This window comes from Patagioenas fasciata, chromosome 12, assembly GCF_037038585.1.
Source record: "Patagioenas fasciata isolate bPatFas1 chromosome 12, bPatFas1.hap1, whole genome shotgun sequence".
NCBI lineage: Eukaryota > Metazoa > Chordata > Aves > Columbiformes > Columbidae > Patagioenas > Patagioenas fasciata.
Window position 1 is genome coordinate 9,271,270 of NC_092531.1, and position 21,623 is coordinate 9,292,892.

The window sequence follows — 21,623 nt, forward strand, 5'->3', positions numbered from 1 at the left end:
AAATTGTTTGTTTTCTCATGCCTATGAATTATCTGACTTGGAAGGAATTCTGTCAAAATCCTTGCCGTTCTCACACTCCTGCGTGCTGCTGTGAACCAGTTGTTCTCCAAGCATTTTTAACCTAGTTTGCTACACTTCTCTGGTTGGAAATGATTAAAAGCAGATATTAAATGCTGGGGGAGTGATCCACAAAATTGTCCAAAGCTGCTTCTTTATCCCAGGGTATAACTACAGCATCCTGTGACTTCAAATTTTCTGTTAAATGAAATTTCAGACAATCAGTTTCCTCCTCATGACAAAACTTTCACTGTCTGTTTTCATCCTTTTTCTCTGCTCCCCAAGACCAAACCCAGCACCTCTACAAAATCCTGAGCTTTTTTCCAGAATTGCCTGAAGTCTACAGGGCTCTTTACCCTGGCTCCTAGAATCAGATTCTTCTTACTGTTATTACTTTAATGGATTTTTTTTTTTCCACCTCTGATATTCCAAATAACTTTTGTTCTCCGAATATTCTTTGGGCATAAGGAGCTCTGAGACAGGGGATGTAATCACAGATCATCTGTATGAAGCTTTGTGGTGTCAGGGCCATACCAGGCCCTGCTTCTTAAATAGAAAATAAAAATATGCAACACTTCAGCATTTCAGAAAATACTTCTGCAGAAACAAAACGTAGTGGACAGAAAACTACAGCCCAGCGGCTGAAATGCTGTGTTCTTCTGAAATGGAATTTTAGAAAGACCTGTCCCTCTGTACATAGAAATGCTGAGGGCAAAGCTTAATTATGAAGAGCCTAGCTTTGTTTCAAATATGGTACTTCGGTGTATCAAAAGCAACATGTTGCCTAATGAGGTGCTGCTCAATACCGATAACCACTCTGAAATACATTCTGCTTAAAGATGTAACTTGTGATTACATGTCCTACCCATCAAAACATTGAGGCAAACCCCATCAATGTGCCACCTTCAGGTAGGAGAAATGTTCAGCCAAATCTTTCTACTCAGAGGATAGTCTTGTTATTAATGAGCTGTCTTTTCAATATTTTATCTGCAAGGACTAGGTGAAGCTGCCGGAACTCCTGACTGTCTTAACTTGCTGCAAAGCAGGAATATTTCCAAGCCAAAACTTAAGTCAAAGCCTAGGTGAAAGCTGATAGAACAACTGTATATGATCCTGGAGAGGATGTTGGCTGGAGGCCACTGTTCTAATGTCTTCACGCAGCCCTGCAGGAGCAGCACAGGATCTCTCTGCCTGGCAGCTCCTGCAGCAGAATTCTCCACCTAGACCTGGGGAGCAGCTCCCCCTGGAATGGAGTTGGGCTGGGGCCAAAGGAGAACACCTGAGGGCCTCCACACAGCTCCCAGGAGCTGTTACCTCATGGGCTCATCACGGTCCAACAGCGTGGCCTGCAGGTAACTGCAGTTGTCATCAAGGCTGAACACGGAAACTCTCTTTCAGTGACACCTCAGTCTTTGTAGCCCATGGCATGGGAAACGCAGGAAAGTGATGTCTGCTAGCACACCTGCTTATAAAGTGTTAAACACCCTGAATCAAGATCTAGCATGTTTTGACAAGGTAAACTAGTCTTGTTTGTTCTAGCAGGTTGCTGCTTCAACACAGCAGTGTCATCTGGTGCATTTAAGCTTCATACATACTGTACCTGCAGGACATGCTGCAGCCAGTGAGGAAGCCCCAAGAACATGTATTTCAGGTGAACCAGAGAGCTCATCCTTCCTCTCTTTTCAGTTTAAGGCTGTGTCTGGGCTCCTTGGGGAGGGTTCTCTTCAGTGTGTGTCAGGGGAAGGTTATTAAGAACTTAAGTTTATTAAGAACTACTTGTTTAATAAAACTAGCTACTAAGTGTTTTGCAGTGCACAGGTTAACCTGGCCATACTTTTGGAAATAAAAATCACCTTGTTGCAGGTTTTTGCATGATTATTGGAGTATTGTATGGCACAGTTGTAGAGGAACCTCCCAGTGTTGCTATTCGTTCAAGTCAGGGGCCACAGCATATGGTGTTTAACTTGTCAGTTTTAGATTTGTGTCCTGAATGAAAATGACAAGCAGGTAAACCCTAGGAGTTATTCTTCCAAAGAGTAACTAGTGATATTATAATGCCTGGTTAAGGTGGTAGAAGTGGTTAATTATCCATTTGCTGACTCACAGAATCTTTTTTTAGAGGAATAAAACAATGCATAAAACTGCCCAGGCTAATAGAGTGTCTGTTAAACCCTGTGGTGCTAGGAAACCCACTCTTCTGTTGAATCTTGCCCTGGTTGTCTGGGTGTGGAAGCTTACTTTTGCACGTAATTAGCTATACTGAGCAGTGGAGCTCATTTCACTCCAACCATGGGACATGTAGAAAATAAATCACTTGTTGTGTGACATATTCCAAGATTCTGATAGCCTTTAAAATATTTTTCTGGCTTCATCCATTCCCATAGTGTTATTGGCAGTCTTGAGTTCCTGATATGCAACTGTCACGGAAGATGCATCTATTTTTCCATGGATGTCTGAAGGAATCTTTGTGTGTAACAGCTCTCTAGTCTATTGTACTGCTTATCAGTATAATGTTGGCCACAGCATTGTAACTACAGCTGAAGAGTGGGCAGAAAAATATTCTATCAATCCAGTTAGAGATGTTGTCATTAAAACAACAGAAAATTGTAACATTACAAATCAGACTTGAACAACAAATACCCATTTGAATCTAGGTAATTCTGTAGATCTGAAGACATTTGCAGCATTATCTCCTAGAAAAAAATGTTGAGGCTTTTTCCCATCAATACTGGTACACCCTAAGTTGATGAGTTTCAGTTTCTTATTGGCACTTTACAAGACTATTCAATGTTTCTGCCTCTCACTAGGAATATTTCATAAAGATTTTCCCATGGCACATCATTTTTTTACCTTCACTGGATAAAGACAAGCCTAATAACCTGCTATATTGAATAAGCATATCGTTCCAGTTCATTGAATATTTGGCAATAAATTTCGTTTTGTTCCTGAGTAAAATCCAAGAAGCTGCTATATATGTTTAATGTTTTCTATGGTGTGTGTGTTCTCTATAATGCCCAACCCTTCAATTTTTTTGTGTTTTACCTGGATTTGGGTGTCATAACTCATCTGACCCACAGCAGAGAGTATGCTTATCCAGAATCTGCTTATCCTGTTGGCCTGAATTTGTTCTGACTTTGTAGATACATAGGGAATACTGAAAAAGCTATTCACCCTCACAAGTCACCCTGTTCCCCAGGCTTTGGCTGTAGACACTTAAATCAATGATGTACATTTAAGTCAAAACTTCCAAATGTTTTCCAAGGGGAAGGGCAATGATAAGCAAGAACTAATTTTATCAGCCAGTGAAATTGTTCAGTTAATCCAATCAAAGCCAGTGATCTGCTTTTCTTTGTGACCAGCTCCATTTTCCCAGTAGAACTTGCTTTGTGCCAAGAGTGTGCTCTCTTGTTACTGATGGTTTTAGAAACTAAACTTCCACGATAAAATGGTATATTTTTTTATGCTTCACAAGTAGAATAAAGTCTAGGTAAAACATTTCTGATGGATGTTTAGAATTAATAATCATCGTGAAGTGAAGCAGGTATATTTTGGGGGAGGTGTTGCCAGTTTTTAATCATTAGAGGTGAAATCAGTACTAAACAATCTCATATACTAGCAGCAAAGTAGCCGAACAAGCTGATTAGGCAGAAAATAAGAAATGAGGCTAATCAGAAATTTCTATTATCTACCTGTGAATGTTTATAGACAAACTCTCACTTGTGTTTGAGAGAACAGAATAAAATGTTCCCTATATGACGTCCTTTAAACTTTAAAGGAGAGCAGCAGTTTCAGAAGGGATGTTAGTCATTACTGGTAGGTTGCTTGAACACAGAAAATGCAAGAAAGACTTAATTCCCCTTTTCATTGCAGCTATTATCTCTCTTCTTCCAGCTTATACATATTCATGTCTGTTTAGAGGATTCCTTCACACAGCTGAGCATGGGAATTGCTCTTAGTGAAAGTCAGACTCTACCTCTTGTCACAATGTGGGACAGAGAAAACAGTGAGACAATGTGGGACAGAGCTCATCTGCTCTGGGCACCACATTTTTTCAGGGGAAAATATTTCTTTAATTAAAATGCTAGATTGGCATTTCTATAAATAGCATCTGAATCTTATTGGCCCTGGACACCATGCTTTATCTGAAGTACATTTCATGCTGGAAATTGGGTTTTGCATTATGGGGTCTCAAGTCCTGGAAACCATGCAGGGAAAGAAATGCTGAAAGCATGTAGGGAAAATAAATTCAACAACATGCAGGCAAAATAATGAAAAAAACATTTTCAGATTTGCAATAGACATGCTACAATTGGTTGTATTTCCACTGTAAACATGGAAAGGCATTTAAAGCCAAATGTGGTCAAGATCCCTGTATAGTCCTATACCTCAGATGAAGATTTAATTATTTATTTATTTATGGCTGACTTCAGCGGCAGTGGAATTAGGGACAGCATAATCTTCTTGGATTTTGCATGGCAAATGTCAGCTTCTCATCATATGGCCGTGCAATATGCTAGAAAGAATAAATACTCTAGTTCATGTCTTTAGAAGTTTGCAGTTCATACTGCTGTGGCACAAGGTACTTGAGATATTTTGCATGAAGGGCCCAGCCACCTCTGTGCTCTTGCTGCAAAGAAGCACTTGGGTGTCTCTTCTTTCCTTTGTTCTTTTAAAGGAGTGTGGATACTTCTCAGAAAGCTACGCAGAGATGTCCCTTTGCTGATGGGGTATAAGATCGAATACGATACAAAATAAGAGAAGATCAAGTTTTCAGATTAGATCTGCTGAACCCCTGTGATTACTTTGTATTGCTCTACAAGCAATGCAGAATGACTTTATTTAGGCCAGAAGTGGTGAGCAGACTGCTAGTAGATATCTTTGATCTTTGTCAAAATGACAGGAACAAATGAATGTGCTATAAGTTTGCTCATCGTATCAATCTCTAATAAATAAAAAAAAAGCACTGAAGTGCCTTTCAGTTGTTTGGTTTTTAGGTTTGTTTTCGTGTGTGTTTTTGTTTTGTTTGTTTGTTTTCAAGAAACTGCAGCTGAATTTCTGCTGCTTTCTTCAGGAAAATAAAATGGAACAGTATTATTTATTTTCACAGAATATTTCCACAGCAGCCTGTGGAAAATTCTGCATGTTTTAGGTAGTATAATGCACCCAGCCATTTGTGTTGCTTTAAGAATGCTGAGCTGTTCTGTGCTGTCTCTTCCATACCTCCCCCTTTCAGGGCAGGGCCAGAAGTTTTTCTTTATCTTCCCAGTCATCTCAGCTGGATGAGGAGAGGGCTCCAGTTCCAGTGAACAGCATCCAAAGGCTCTCAGCTGCCTCTGCCCAGCGCAAACCGCTGACACAAATGAAAGGTTTCCCCCCATACTTCCATTCCAGACCCTTGAACCGGTCAGTGCCATTAATGAAGAACTAGAAAATGGTTCTGAATTCGTGGAATTATTCCAGGTAGAGGTATCTTTTACTATAATAGCTGCACTGGACAGGCTTTGCGGTTGTACAGGTTAATGTTCTCTTCCTTTTACATTAATTTGCTATGGTAGTGTGTGTATGTGCAACACCTCCATGCTCAGGAGCTTGTAGAACTACCAGGACATTGCTGCTGTTTGCAGGAGAAAGAAATAATTTGTAAACCAAACAGTGAATCAAAAACTTAAAATCAGCTCAGTCAAACCAGAACGGAAAGCTTTCGGGGGATCTGGCAGGCTCAGGTTCAAACGGGTGAACCCAAACAAGCCCCTTCCGTGAGGCCGGCAGGGGGTGCCCGGCCCCCGCTCCTGCCCCCCCACCCCCCCGCCCCGAGCCGGGTCACGGTGCCGAGTGACGGCAAAGCGACCGTGGAGAAATACAGTCAGTGCAACACGTGAAGGAAAAATCCAGGCTTCGTCTCGTGTTGCTCAGGTAGGAGGTTTCCTTTCATCACAGCTTGTCCAGCCCCTGGCCAGGTCCCAGGGTTTCACCCGATCTTTGGTACTGGAGTTGTAATAAAGCCTTACCACATATTATATCCCTTCCGGTTTAAAAGTGGTTTGTTGCAGACACTTTTTTTCTTCTTTTTTTAGTAGCAACAGGAAGTCTTGTTGGCAGCATATTTTAATTATGCTCTGAAACTAATCAAGGAAAGAGGAACGATTTTGAACACAGGAAGCAAAACAGCTAATCATACATTCGAGTGCCTATTTCCAGGGGAGGATGTACAAGTACTTAAGTGTTGCTGAACTCCCAGCACATCAGCAATCTGTTAAATTGCTATAAAGTGCAGGCTTTATTAGGAAAGGGAGGATACATACCACCCAATGTTAGGCACCTGCTCTCTCTTCACAGTCACCAGCAGGAGAGAGGCAACTGCAATCAGGAGACTCTGGAAAACCCCCTAGCTCTTTTCACTAACTGCAGAGGAAGCCCAAAGAGACTAAATGGAAATTAAGTACCTAAAACAGGATAACTACTTCACCACTGCCTGATGCTAGCTGTGGACTTCATAGACCTGAGGCTGATTGCCGTATCTGAACTGCTTCTGTGAACTGGAGGTAAAAAGATTCCCGGTAAAAAGCTCAATTTCCTGCATTTTTATTCATTTTTTGAAGTCAAATCTTTGGTATTAAAAGCACAGGGGTATATATTGGAATGAAGCTCACTTACTCTTTGGAAGTTACATAGTATGTAATGCATAATGTATAGTACTGTATTGCCTGGTCTGAACAGATAAGAGCTATGTGGTGCGTATTCTGCTTCCCAAAGGAGAGCATCCCAGTGCCTCCAGTAGCGCTTCTCACTGTGCTGCTCAAATGTCTCATTAGCTGGAGAGAGCGCAAACCCTCTCTGCAAGCTTCTAAATTAGATCAAGATCATTTGAATTGCACCCACAGCAAGTCCATTTAAGTACACTGCAAAAGCACTGATAACTGAAATGTTACTAGCACATTTGGGGTGTCCTGAACCTTTTTACAAAGCATGGCAGAAAGAATTTTCTCTCATTTGAATCACCAGAGAATTATTATGAAAGTGAAGCCTAACTGGTGTAAAACATGCAAGAGAGAGGCAAGGCTCAGGCCCAGAACATGTGTGTTCTCAGCTAAATCTTTCAGCAGGTTCAAAATGTTCCATGCCCCTGCAACCCATTTTGTTTGTTTGCTCTGAGCACATCTCGTCTACCTCAGGCACTCAATAGACATGAGCTTTAGCTCTTCAGCAGGAAAAGGAAAGGCAGAAAATTATGTCTACTATTGCTGTGTTGCAGGCATACAGCTTCAACTGAGTGTTTACCTAACCCATTTGGCAGGCCTTGGTGACTTTGCAGTTAAGGTTCCTACTTGTAGCTTGCAGAATAATCAGTGAGCTTGCAGAGGTCCATTCGAATTCTGCTGCATTGCACAACTGTGATGAGGAAGTTCACAGAGCCCACCTGGCTCTGCGCGGTGTCTGTCAGGTGTTGCACATGGCTGTGCTTTTGAAATACTCAATTTCAAAGCATTTTCTGCCTTGTCTGTCTTCTCAGTGCATCTGCATTCCTGTTTCTGCTGTTGCTGAGTATCAATGGTAGGACACTGGGTCAAGGCTTGGTTGTCTCATGTTCTCTGTGGGCGTACATCCAGATGCAGAAAAACAGCAAAGCTTGTTTCAAATGAGCTTGAAAAACCGCAATCCCCACTTTCTACTGCTCTAATGCTGGAAACCTGCCAGGATCTCGAGAAGAAAAGCAGCACCGAGACAATTCTGCCTTTGTCCTGGGTTTGTTAGTTAATCTCGAATCACCTCGGGAAGCCTCTGTAAATAGAAATTAATCAAAAAGAAACTGGAAGCAGGGGGAGGAGGGGCTGCTTGCTGTACGGGTGGCTTTGGCCACCCTGCGAGGGCAGCCCCGTCCCGCCGGGCTCGCCGGCGGCTGCCGAGCGCAGCTGCGGCTCCGCGGGGGCGTGGGGCGATCAGCGACAAGCGCTTTCCCGTGGAAAGCTCATTTTGCAAGGTCCCTCCCCTTTGCTCTAGACACGTTCCCCGTGCTCAGCGCGGCCTCTGGTGAGGGACAGCTGTGGCCACGATGGCCCTCCTCCTCCTCCTCCTCCTCCTCCTCTCTCCGGCGGCGGGAGCGCTGCGCGGCAGAGTGCGGGAGGCGCGGCCGCGGCCCGGCAGCCCCCTCCATTCCCTTCTCCCTTCTTCCACCGCCCCGGCAGCCCGCTCCCTCCCTCTTTTCCTCCCTCCCTCACTCCCTCCCTCCGTCGTTGTCGCGGGTGGGAGGCGCCCGGCGCCGCTAGAAAAGGGCCAGCGGGGTGCGGGCTCCCGCCTGCAGCCGCCGAGGGTGCTCGAGGCTGGGCTGAGCGAGCGGGGCTGCTGGAAACGAGTGCGTTGCACTTGACAAGGTACGTGTTCTGCTAAGGGAGAAGAACGATGGGGTTTATCAGAGAGGGACGTTTACCCCGGCAGGGACTCGATGCTGTTTTATCTCTTTAGTGATTTAGTTCTGTTCTTGTGGTAAAATCCATTCTACTTTGCTAAAGACAGTGTGGAGGGCAGAGGCTGTTTTGAACCTGAGGACTGGCTGGGCTTGTGCTAGTCCTGCCTTGAACAGCATCCTCCATGCCTTGCTCGGCTCTAGTGTGTCCAAGAAGGGTGATCATTTACTTTTGCATCTCTGTCTGCAGGTGGATTTGTACTTCAAGCTTTTCCCCTTTGAGGACCTCCTGCCAAGCTACAGTGATGTGGTTCTTGGAAAAGATCAGAGCATCAAATGAAAATGGAAACCTTTCTAGTTCTGCGTTTCTGGGACTGACACCTGGCCAAAATCTGCCTGAAAAAGCCCGACTGAGGGCTGCTGCTTTTCCTAATGTGCTTACCCCTGACAGAATCCCTGAATTTTGCATTCCCCCCAGACTGAGCAGCTCTGGCCCTGTTAAGGGCACTGGCTCCCAGGATGACAGCTCAGAGGATGCAGATCTTAATTCTTCTGATTACAGCCCCAGCGTCTTGCCACATCTCATTCAGGTGGAAAGTGCTGAGGAGATTCCAGCCCTGGAAGAAGAAAGCACCAACTCGGACCCACAGTCCCAAGCAGCGCTCTCCCTGCCTCACTTTCCTAGAGCCCCCACTTCCTATGGCTTCTGCACTTTGCTAGAGAGTCCCCACACCAGGAGGAAAGAGTCCATCTTCCATGGTAATTCACATGGTGCTCTGCCCAGCTTGATGCTGTCTCGATCCAGAGCAAACACCTTCAGTGGCAGAGGGACGAAGTCTAATCCCATTGCTATCAGCTTTACTTCTGTGAGGCTGCCACCCAAGCATCTCTCTCTGCACAGGCAAGGCGCCTGTGACAGTGATACTGCCTCCTCCAGCGACTCCTCTCCTTTCAGCTCTCCGCTTCTCAGCAGGTCACCTCCCAGATCCTGCTCCCTGATCAAAACACAAAGTCAGGAGGGATTGCTCTGCAGAACGCTGAAAGCCAAGAACAAATCCAGTGTTGCCAGGAACAATTCTCTCTCTACAGAGGAGAGCAGCTCCACTGATAACAGTCCCTGTGCCACCAGGCGGGCCTCAGAGGGGCTGCTTGCCATGCGGAGCTTTAGCATGTCCTGTTCTCCCATCCTTCCCCTGGACCTGACTCGCAGCCGGGAGAGACTAGTGGGAGAGAGGGCTGTGGTAATGGACAAGGGAGGCACGCTGAGGCTGTCAGCTGAGTACTGCTCAGAAAATGAAAGGCTGCGGATCCGCCTGATCAGTGCAGAGGGTTTATATGATGACTCTGTAGAGCCCAAAAACATAAACTGCTGCATCACCTTTGCCCTGGTGCCAGGGAAAACACAGAAGCAGAGAAGCACTGTTATAAAGAGAAGCAGAAATCCCATCTTCAATGAGGACTTCTTTTTTGATGGTATTGCAGAAGAAGAGCTTTACAGTCTCTCTATAAGGATGAAAGCACTGAATAAAGGGTGCAGTATGAAACGGGATTGCACCTTAGGAGAACAGGAGTTGTCTCTAATGAGTATGTTTTCAGTATAACACTTCAAATGTTCAAACAGACTAATTTTGTCTTCTGAAAGTTTTCTACTAAATAAAGTTTGGGGTTGGTTTTTTTTTAAGAATACTTTAAAGCACTGTGGTGTTTGGTATTGCCCCCCCCTGCTGTTGTGCCTTATTTTGCTGCTTAACACTTCAAACTCTGTGAGATATTTGCTGTTAAATTTAACAGGTGGCTGCTGAGCAGACCTTCTGCCTGTCGAGTAGGAGAGGAGGGCAGAAGGACAGGTTTGCCTTTAGGATAAAGGATTAGGCAGTTACTAAGTCAAAGCTGTTTTTGTCTATGGCTTTCGGGGCGTGGAAGCCTTGTTTTTTACCCATTCTGGTCCCCAAGCAGGTACACAGAGCACAATGCACACTGTAGGTGCTGAATTCTTGCAGCTCCCAGGTACTACATCAGTTAAACAGACCATTTTGACAGCAGTTGTATATACAGAAATGGATGGTTTAGTGCCTCCTGTGTTCAGGAAGGGGAGAGAGAGACAGTTTGGGAATGAGCCCTTTTCCTACAATGGAGGTAGAGGATTTGGACTCCCAAAGCAGGTTTAAGCTTGTGTTGAGGATAATGTGACCAGCTGCCAAGCAGCAGCTAGAAATCACTGCAGGCAGGGCTCTCTCTCCACAGACCTACACTATACACCACTCAACAGAGAGGTGGCTCCTGCCTGGAGTCACTCTGGAGTGGGTGATGCTGTAGCAGAGTTAGCATCGTCATTTACCTTCCCTTTCCATGGTCGATTTCACAGTTGTCAGAATGAAGTTGCAGGTAATTGTCTTTTAGTCAGGAATGAACCCTGGAGCTATGAATCTCAGCAGTTCAGCTATCACATCCTTCCCAAAACTCAGGCAGATAGGATATGACACCAATATGGCAAGAGCAAAGGATAGTTTGGGATCTCTGGGTTGAATTCTTGCTTCAGCTAATGACTTACTGCATACCTTGTTCAAGTCATTGTGATAAAATCAAGATAAACTTTCTCAGTTCTCTACCAGCAAACAGTGAGTGGCCGAGGCACTTGTTTTGACACCATGAGAAACACAAAGGAGCAGAGCTCCTGCATGCTGGAGGCAACCTTCCTGGTTTTTTTTCTTTTTTTCTTTTCTTTTCTGCTGAGGTGGACCAGGAGCTAAGTAAAACACAAAATCATAGAAACTGCAGCTGTGCAAGTGAGAGGAGACAGAAACTGCCTTGGAAGTCCAGGCTTGTTGCTGCCTCCCTTGATTGAGTTGCAGTCTTCATTATGTGAAGGCAGATAAGCCTTAATGGAGGATCTATCCACACAGGCCTGGGGCACAGAAAAGGAAGGTTTTCTTGTGTTCCCTGTGAGGCTGTAGGAACAGGGCCTTGCTTGTGCCAAATCTACAGCTTAAACGCTCTTTCAAAAAGATTTCTAGCAGATCCTCCCCCTGCCCTATTCTGGCAAGAGTATAACTGCTTGCAAATCATGGGACTGTTCATGGGAAGTCCTGGCATCGCTTGGCCACTGAATCACTTGATTCTGTTTCAGACTTAAGAACCCCAGGAAAGATTTTTTTCTCCCCCTTTCTAATAGCAGAAAAAGCCCAAAGGGTTTTAACTGTGACCACGAGTGCTCAGAAATGCCCCCTGCTAATCCTTGATCCAGCGCACGAGATGCTTCTAAAACCAGAATCCTTACACAAAGGACAACTTGCACAGGAGAATGGCTGGGTATATTCCCAGAAACTGATTGAAATCAAATGGAATAGTAATCCCTTTGTGCTAAAGGAAAGAATGAAATGTACTGACCCACTGTACAGCTGGAGGTGATGCACTGCACTTGTATCCTTGAATGTGGGCAAAGTGAGAAAGGTGACTTCGAGGAATAATCAGTAATTCTGAAAAAAATAAGCCTATTTAACTGATTATTGCATGAGGTCTCCCAAAAGAAGGCAGGGGCTCCCTCTTCAGGCTCATCACTTGTCCACCATCACATTTTTAGTTCTTAGGACTTACAGTCTCTTCTCAGGTATACACATGGAGAAAGAGGCTGACATAATACAGAAGAGAAGTTACACGTGTCAGAGAATCATGTACAGTCACACTACAGCAGGTATCCATCTGCCCTGTGATACGTGCTGTGCCAGTGCTGTACCGCAGGGACAGAACGATGGAACAGTTGAGACTGTTTTGGCCACTCTGAAAGCAGGGCCAGCTCCAGCAGGTTGCCCAGGACCATGTCCAGTTGTATTTGAGTGTCTCCAAGGACGGAGACTCCACAATCTGCTTGGGAACCATGCTCCAGTGTTTTACCACTCTAACGGTAAAAAAGTTTTCTTTCTACATATGCAGAATTTCCTGTATTTTAGGTTTGCACTCATTGCCCCTTGTCCTGTCACTGGATACCCCTGCAAAGAGCCTGGCTCTATTCTCTTCACTCTCTCCCATCAGATATTCATACACATGAATGAGATCTTCCCTGAGCCTTCTCTTCTGCAGGCTAATGGGCACAGTGTAATTAGTGGCATGAAAGAGAAGTGCTCATAAAGTCTCATCCTCCATCAGGCAGAGAAGGAGTTCAGTCATTGGAGAAAGACCTCCCTTCCTGTCATAGGAAAATAAGTTTCAACTGGGCTCAACTAGTCAGGTATTTAAGGAGCTGAAGGCTTCGTTGCTGATTGGAAGAAAACTATGTTGTTTTTAAGGCTCTTTAAACAATGTTTTGTTTTTATTTTTGTGGGGTTGTTTTTTGTTGTTTTTTTTTTTTCTGAGGAAGCGTCCTTGCAGAAGTTTGGTGACAGATGTGTGCCAAAAAGTGACTTGGTCATTCAGCTGAAAGCAGCAGAAGACTTGCAGATCTAATTCAAAGGGAGAGTTTAAGCCTAGAAAGGACAACTGGACTTTGCCTGTGTTTCTCTGGTAAATAATCTAACTTCAGGTTTTTCTTGTCATTAATCTCTTTACGATAAGAACTTTGAATTGAATGCCTATTCAGCTACATTAGTCACACTCAGGACTAACTATAACTGTAGCACTAGACAGAAAACAATCTTGGTGTCTCCCCCCATTTTAGTGTGTGTTTTTACGTTTTGGTGCCTTTTGAGCTTTGGGGTGCCCCTTATCAGGGTGTTGTTGTTATTAGCAAAGCAAAGCCATAATACAATTTGAACACTTGAATTTACTTGAATATTAGAGGGCGTAGGGCTTGTTTTCTTGTGCTTTTAGAGGTCAACTAAGCTGTAAGTGGTGAACTCATACAATGCTGCCTGTGCTGCAGCTGCTTTCTGAAAGCGTCAGCATTATTGGGGCTATTACGTAAAACACCTGCATAAACAAACAAGAAGGCAACTGGATACTTCAGCCTGGAAAACTCATGATGTCTCAATGCTCATATTAGAGTCAACAGCAAGAAGAAAATCCACCTCCTGGCATTAGCAAACAGCTAGTCACAGTCAAGAGATACTTTCTTCAGAAGCTTTCTGACCTTCTAAAATGCCATGTAGATACGGTAAATGACTCAAGCAAAACTCCTGTCTTGGAGTGGTCTGATCAGCTGTGTTCAGTGGTGCTCACTGGTTGGAAGATCACCTCTTAATTTCATTTTTAAAAAACCTGACAATTGTCAGAGGAAAAGAAGGTCTTCCTGCCAAGATCCTGGACTCATGTTTTGCTAAGCAAATATTATTTGTTTCAGCTGCACTGGAAGTAACTGCTTGTGCTGGACTTTTCAAACCCAGTTACTTTAATCGTGCCCCTTTAATTTTGGACAAACATTACTGTAAAGCAAGTCTTACCTTTTCCTTTCCAGAAATCCATGCAGGTTATACTCAAATACAGTTTGTGAGGTGAAATGCAATTCCTATAACTGTGCTGCTTCTCAGGTAAAATTCAGGAATAATACCAAGGGAAGCAAATATCTATGACCTAAAAAGCCCAACAGCACAGACGTGTAGACTGGGGATTAGGCAGCACAGTATTTGCTGTATCAAATTCCATTTATTGCACCACTCGTTCTAAGCTGTTCCTAGTTTCTCAGGCTGGCTCTGGGGAGGCACTGGTACTTCTGTTCCTGCAGCTTGGCTTTTCAGCCAGCCACAGTGACTGTGGTGAAAGACTGAACATATGATGGGGCCTAATGGGGGAAACATTCTTCTTGTTTTTAATATAACTATTAATTGCTGTGGGGAGCCGCAGAAAGAGCAGCTAGATGAAAATATAAATGTGCTAAAAGCCTATCTTTGGGTTGCTAAGCTACTTCCCGCAGGCTGGAGAAATCCGTGTAAATTGGATTGCTCAGCACAAGGACCTCCCTGCAGGACGCTGGCGAGGACATGCCACCGGCCGTGTGCCTCCTGGGCCATCTCCAGCAACTGCTGCCTGCTTCACAGATGGGCACTTATCCTGCATCTGGGTCTGAGATCTTCTGGCTTGCATAGGTGGCTGAGATGTTGGGCATGATATTTGGCCAAGGTACGAAAGGTAATGAGTCACATCCATTGATAGCTTTTTGCAGCAGGATGTTTGATTAAAACAAACAGTAGACTTACGCTCACAAAATGAATGGCATAATTAGATGCTATCTGTTTTCCATTTCTGTGTGCTCTGAACAAAAAAATGCATGCAAGATTAATGTGTGTATTTAAATGAGATGGTATGTCAGTACAGACTTAGGGCTGATCACTGTCACTGCAATGTATTCTAATATCATAATTAATAGTGTCATAGAAGAAAATACTAAAATTATACTGAACAACCCATCCTCACAGCGGAGGTAAAATGAAGTTTAGTGTTGCAGGGTGTCTCTAAACTCCGTACTCGGCCTGGCCTGTGCTCAGTGTCATGCTGCCTGCAGAGTGGGGAAACGGGTGACATTCCTGTATATGGGCCTGTCGTGCCTCCATCAGGATTGCTGAGCAAGTTGTGCGTTTTGTACTTCTGGTTCTTTGCATTTAGGGGATTCTTATGAGAGGAAAAGAGCTTCCAGTAGCTTTTTGTGACTGTCAGGAACAGAAATGGCTACAGCCCAGGTTGCTGGTGGTATACGGTGACTGGGGTGAGGTATCGGGAACTGGGCACAGTCCCAGAGATGAGAGGAAGGGTCCAACAAACGCGGGTGAAAAGAATTATCAGCCTGTTCTGCCTAGATACCACCACAGGCGACCAGAGAGCTCTGTATTCTGATTTAATTGTTCCTTCTGCTATGACTTTTCTATTTGTGGCTGTAAATGTTCTAATGCTGCAAAATTAGCTTTCCTCAGTGGTACAGTGAGAGCCTGACCTTGTCAAGCATTGCACGTACTAGACAGGAAAGCACTGAACAAGATTTTCCAGGTTGCTTCCTTTCTGTTAAAGCTCAATCATTTATCTACTTCCATTTCTAGGCCTGTTCAGTGCAAAATTGGGAAGCATTTGAAGGAGCACCAGGTAAGGGAGAAAGCTGGCTGAAAAACCTTTGAGTTGCTTCTTTTTAGTGAGAGGGCCAACCAAAGTTGTGGGTCTTGATTGCATTGCTCTGTTGAAGCATTATGTACAGCGAAGCAAGTCACAGCCCATTCCTCAGTTGCTTGTAAGGAAAAGCTCTTTGCTGTCTTGACATAATAGATGAGAAAGACATTGAGAAAAGCACTCAGGTAAGAGGCTTATATTAAAGGTGCTCATTTTCTCATGTCCAGAGGCAAAGGATGAGGTGAGGTAGCTTAGAATGGCACTGCATGAATTCTCATGGTTATTTCTATCCTCCCTTTATGAAAGTGTACAGTTGCAGAAGCTGAAACCATTTAACTTCATTCTTTTCTCTGTTTTTGATGTGTGTGTGTTTGGTTTTGTGTGGTGGTGTGTTTTCTTGTGTGTTGGGGTTTTTTTGTTTGTTCGTTTGGGGGTTTTTTGTTTGTTTGTTTTTGTCAAATCTTCCTGTGCTAACCATTAGCTGTTTCCAGTGAGTAATAAACCTGAACCTACCATAGACAGCAGTAACAAATGCTGTCTTGTAAAGCCAGAGATAAGCTTGTCTGAGGTTTCTCAGATTTGACTAGATTATTTAGTTTATGTAATTGTGATTCTAGAAGATACTCAGTTTGTAAGCACGTATTACTTGATCCCCTCTGGCAGCCCAGTGTCTGTAGCAGAGCTGTACCTGCCAGAATTGCTTTCTGCTGAGGTCCCAACCATTAAATGTTGCAGAAGGAGCTGGGTGCTGGGCACAGTTGGCTTTTGCAGTGCTGGATGCCAAAGCTACAGCTGAGCTGGAGGCCCCAGCACTTCTCCTGCATGTATTAAGCAGCATGACAAAGGTTTGGTGTTAAAGATCAGCTCAGTACGACCTGCTGCCTGGCCTGTAAGGTCTGCTGTGCTGAAGCTGAGACTAAACCCTGGAGTTAAAGCTGAGAGAGGGGGTGGAAATCGCCTGGTAAAACTTGTTACAGGGAAATAGCTCATGCTGAGTGTTGGCAAAAGCAATGTCACCAATGATGAACAAGTGGCTACAGTAAATGTTGGCTTTCACACCTCTAATTAGCTTGCTGTCAAAGCCAATTCAAGCCAGTAATTGAGCTGTGCAGTTTTGGATTGGCCCTTCTGTAGGGGATGGAGGAGAGTCAAGCTTCCATGGATTATTTTTAAGTTATCTCCAATCATAGCTGTGGCTTTTCAGAGATGGGACCTAAGCTTGGTTAGCCCAGCTCTGTACTTGATATTCACTGCCTCAGATCCTGAAAGAGCTCAACAGGCTTTGAGCTCATCCCTTGCGGAGAGTGGGTCAGGGATGTCTCCACCTGAGCAGGCAGGAGGCACAACCCAGCGGTGTGTGTGTGATGTGCCCTGCCCCTCGGTGGGCTGCAGCCTCAAATCCAGTGATAACATCTGCTCAGTGTCAGTCTCTTGGCTTATTGCTGTGTGTAAGGAGAGCTGCTTCGGCAGGAGTAGCTCAGCAGGGCAAGACCATTGTGCTTGATACCACAAGTGAGATGTCCTTGGGACTCGTGCCCCTTGTCTGCTCTCAGGGTGCAGGGCTGGTGGAAACGAATGTCACCTCCAGCAGGGAGTGCCCCTTTCTGAGGGGCTCAGAAGGTGCCACCTGTGAGATTTGTGTCCTGAGTCTTCCCAAACATGAGACTCGAGTATCATTTTTTTCAAAGCCCAGTCAGAGTGAAATACAACCTAGCTGCAAGGTGCATTTACAGGTTTCTGACATCCTGCGAGTTTGCCCAGTGGCTGTGTTTGTCCTGCTTGTATCGTTCAAGTGATGTTATTTCCTGAACTACTGTGAATTGTCTAACTGGCTTTTTGAAATTAATTTGCCTTAACAGTACAGGTCAAAATCCGTCTTAGGTTAGAAACAATGTTAGGAAACAGCATTAATTTATGAGAAGGTGCATGCAGTAGGATTACTGATAAAGGAATGTATATACACTAGAACTTATATTGTGCCTCCTAATTACCAAGTTTCCAGGTAAATACCTCTTTCCTCTCCCCTTGCCCAGAGGTAACCAGTTTGCTTGTACCTATGAAAGAGTTGTGGAGCAATAGCTGACCTTGTCAGCTAAGAAAACAAAGTACTTGGCACATCCAGAGGTGAGTGGTGTTTGTCTGCCACGTGCGCTCCATCAGTGCCTGGGGACGGCTGGGTTGGGAGCAGAGGTGCTGTCAGGTAGGCTGCTATAAAGGAGAATATCCAAGCAGGTGCAGCTGGCTCCAGAAATTTCTACTCATATAGGGTGATTATCCCGGTGTCCTGACAGAGGTTTCAATGTTGAATGGCCCACAGGAGCAGAACAGTTGAGAATTGCATGAATACGAAGGGAAACAAGGGGATATTTAATCTCTGGGAACTTTTTTAAAGGTCAAAATGCAGCATACTCTCAGGGAAGTTACTGCAAGAATAACTGATAAAGTAGAAAACAAAAATGTGGGTCTAGGAGTATCACTATGGAGCTAATCTGCTCCATTTGTTTATATTTCCACTCAGTGCTTGTGTTGTACGCAGTCCTCAAATAGTATTTGTTTACCACACAGTTCACTTTTTTCCTGGATAAGAACTCTTTCTTTTTTTCTAAAGAAAACAGTCCTTGTTTTGGCATTGACCCCTGAATTTTTGTCAACATGAGAATCACAGAGTAGTTGAACCCAGAGATCATATCCTGCTCAAAGCAGGATCTGCCACAGTGGGCTGCTCAGGGCCATGTCCACTTGGATTTTGAGTATCTCCAAAGGATGGAGGCTTTATATGTCCTAGTGCTTGACCACCCCCAGAGTAAGAAGTTGTGGGGTTTTTCTCCTCTTCCTCCTCTTGTGTTGTCTTATGTTCAAATGGAATTTCCTGTGTTTCAGTCTGTGCCCATTTCCTCTTGTCTGTTCTGATAGCACTGACAAGAGTCTGGCTCCCTTGTCTTTGCTTCCTCAAATCACACTTCCCTTGTTTCTTTTGTTTGGTTTCACCTTCCAGATGCAGGAGACAACTTTCCTGGATGCATTTTGCTTATATGTTTTGCTGATACCAGAAATGTAATCTGTCTTTCCCACCTTGTCATTCTTAAATTGCTGTAAATATCTGTGGTCTGATCCTGCTTACACTACATGCAAAGGGAATCTCAGAAGAGTGTCTTAAGTGTCAAGTTAAAAACATTTAAACCCATGCGATATGTAATGTCATCAGCATAAAATGCAAGTGTTGGAAAAACAAGACAAGGCTTAAAAGGCTGAAAAGCTGAAAGCCTTACACATTTACTTGTAAGAAATACCGCAATATTAAAGCTTCCTCTTCCATTATTTGTTCGTAAGGCAGAACTTCATGTTTGCAATTGAAATCCAAAATTAGTAAAGTGTGGCCCACCAGAGGAGTGCAAGGCAACCAGTGGTCTAATTTCTTATTGAAAGGAGGCATCTTCCAACAATGGGGAACTAGAAAGTCTATAGAATAAAGTACACAAATGGAATACAGCAGAGAGCTGTGAGCTTCTGATAGGCATAAATTTTTAGTATGTGAGATGCCCAACACTGGAAGACTTACTATCAGTTTTCTATGGAAATCAAAGTCCTATATGCCTGGAGAATAAGGGTGGGTTGTAGAATTTGAATCAAGCTTTGCTGGGAAATAACATACTTGCAGCCAGTAGGGACAAAATACTTTAAAAAGAAAGATCTTAAACCAGTACCCACCCTCCAAAAATGGCCAGTGTACTAGGTTTGTTGCTAGGTTTATCTATGAGGAAACTAAAGCCCTGATCACTAAGATATGTGCCTAGAAGGATTTGAACTTCTGGGGCGTTGTTGGCTAAGCTTAAAATAGTGTCTGAAAACTGACTGTTGGTGATAACTGTGTGCGTGGTATCTGCAGGTGGTCAGCAGCTGCCTTCTGGGGGTGATTTGCCCAGTTTTGACAAGCCCTTAAACCAAACTGATGGAGATAAGTAGTAATTCATCTGGCACTTAAATGGAGTAAGTTTCATAATACAAACTGCTAAAGCTGAAGAGGTAATAAGTTTGTGTTGGATTTCAGTAGTTTCTGCAGTGGCCAGTGAGAGCTTCCCTTTCCACAACTGCCTTGTTTTAGTTGTAACCAAGAAGTGTCTTGCTCGTGTGGGGAGAGTTGGGCAGCTGTACCTGCACATGCCACCACAGCAAATGTGCACATTGTTGGTAAGTTGTTTTTTAATCACTTTGTGCAGTGTAACTGCATGCTGTGTTCCCCGTTGGGCAGACAATGTCACTGGGTCAGGCGCAGCACTGGTATTATTGTAATAGAAGTATAACCCTTTAGACAAGCTGTAGGAGGGGATGTTCCCTGCCTAAGACACATGTGCAACATTCAATTTAGGGTAATAATACATAAAACCAGCTTCCTGTATGACCGGTATTTCTCACCTGTACCAGTCAAATTACTTGCTTGCTTTCCTAACAGTGAAAATAAATGGACCCATACATTGCTGGAGGGGAATCTTGCCCACATATTGCTTGATTTGCTAAATGAGATACTGGTATCTGCAGCCTCTTCTCTTTTTGAATTGCAAATGAAGCTTTGAGGGGAAACAGCACAGGAAGCTAAAGACAGAAATAGTCCAAGAAGCCACACTTTGTTCTCATTTGTAAGGCTTCCCACAAGAATCTTACTGGGGGGTGGATTGTCCTGTCTGTATCTAATAGTAGAGCCCAGCTAGGGGAGCCCAAATGGCAGCTTCAGGAGGGAACTGCTCCAGAGGCGTGTTTCTGTAGATGGCAAAGGAGCCACGCAGCTGTCAGTGAGCAACAGCTCACCCTGACGCTGGGGAGAGGAAAGAAAGCCCAAACTGCACAGGCTGCTCCTTGGTGTGCCTGCGAGGGTTACGTGGCAAAGAGGGAGTCACTTGAGGAAAAAACAACTGCATTGCTTATAATAACCCAATAAAGTGTCTCTGCAAGACACTTACACGTGCTGTTTTTGGCTCTGGTTCGGCAGCCTGCAGACACTTATCACTCAATTACTGCCAAGAGAGACAGAAACAAGTAAATCTAATCTGATTCAGACCATCTCTGTATTAGGTAGGTAAATGCTGTCATTAAATCAGTGTAGGGGGTGACCACAGCAGAAAGCTTGAGAATGAGGGTACAGCTCTGTGTTCAGTCCTACCTGTCCCTTTCATGTCATCTTTGGGTGTTCTAGGCAAGATGTTTCTTTTGACAGTACCTTGGGACAGAAGTGCTCCAAATAATGCTCCTGAGAGAAATACAATCATTTGTAACACAACTACAATTTATTACTGTTCTGGCCATAAACCTCTTTCTTTAAAATTCTGGTTCAGGAAAAATAAGAATATTCACCTGAGAAGTACAGCTGCATTGGGATTGCTGCAAGGGGCTTCAAGTTGCACCATCTGCTTGAAAAACTGGAAAACCAATTGCAGATTTCAGAATTGATGGTTTGTACATCAAAAGAAGCCCCGAGCCTTGCTTTAAACTCCTCAACTTTCACATGCTAGAGGCAGCAAAGTTTATTCAAGGTGAGAGTCTAGAATCATATCTCTTCTTTGCACTCACTTCAGAGAAAAGTGCAGAGCTTCACCTGAGGGTGCTGCCATCTAGGAACTGCACAAAATGCATGGCCATTCTCAGCAAAGGCTCCTGCTTTAATGCCAAAACAAAAAAAAAAAAAAAAAAAAAAAAAGTAGGAGAAAATAAATTAAGTAGTTAAGTCTCAAAGTGCTGCCTTTGTGGAACCCACTGAATTGTGACCCTGACATCTTGAAATCACCCAGGAAACATTGCTTCATTTGACCATTTACTAAAACCAGCTGGTGTACTGGTAGATCAGGCTGTTATCAAGTGGTATCTTCTGTAGGCTATTAAAATATGTGAATGTTTCTCTGCTTTGCTCCTTGCTGCTTAGGTTCTTTTGATTTGTGCTACTGAGAGAAATTTGTTCCTTTTGGAATACGTTATCTGCTTAGCTTAAAATATCTACATTTTAAAGATGACTTGAGTGTTTTAATTTTGCATCTTGGTGATTTTGTGCCATCAATTCTGCTCAATTTGTTACCAATTCTATCCGTTTGATAGTTCTAGGGAGCAAAACCCCCTTTTGGTGAACAGTCCATGGTGCTGGGCTGGGGTCAGGCTG

The 21,623-nt window shown here is 43.9% G+C and overlaps 1 protein-coding gene across 1 annotated transcript; it reads left to right on the plus strand.

Annotated features, from left to right (window-relative positions):
* Positions 1-8,038: 8,038 nt before the first annotated feature.
* Positions 8,039-10,144, plus strand: LOC136107047 (C2 calcium-dependent domain-containing protein 4C-like). The gene is given in 4 exon segments (XM_065847862.2): positions 8,039-8,209; positions 8,211-8,258; positions 8,260-8,426; positions 8,709-10,144. Coding segments are annotated over 4 exon segments (1,668 nt in total). The 5' UTR covers positions 8,039-8,107; the 3' UTR covers positions 10,060-10,144.
* Positions 10,145-21,623: the final 11,479 nt, after the last annotated feature.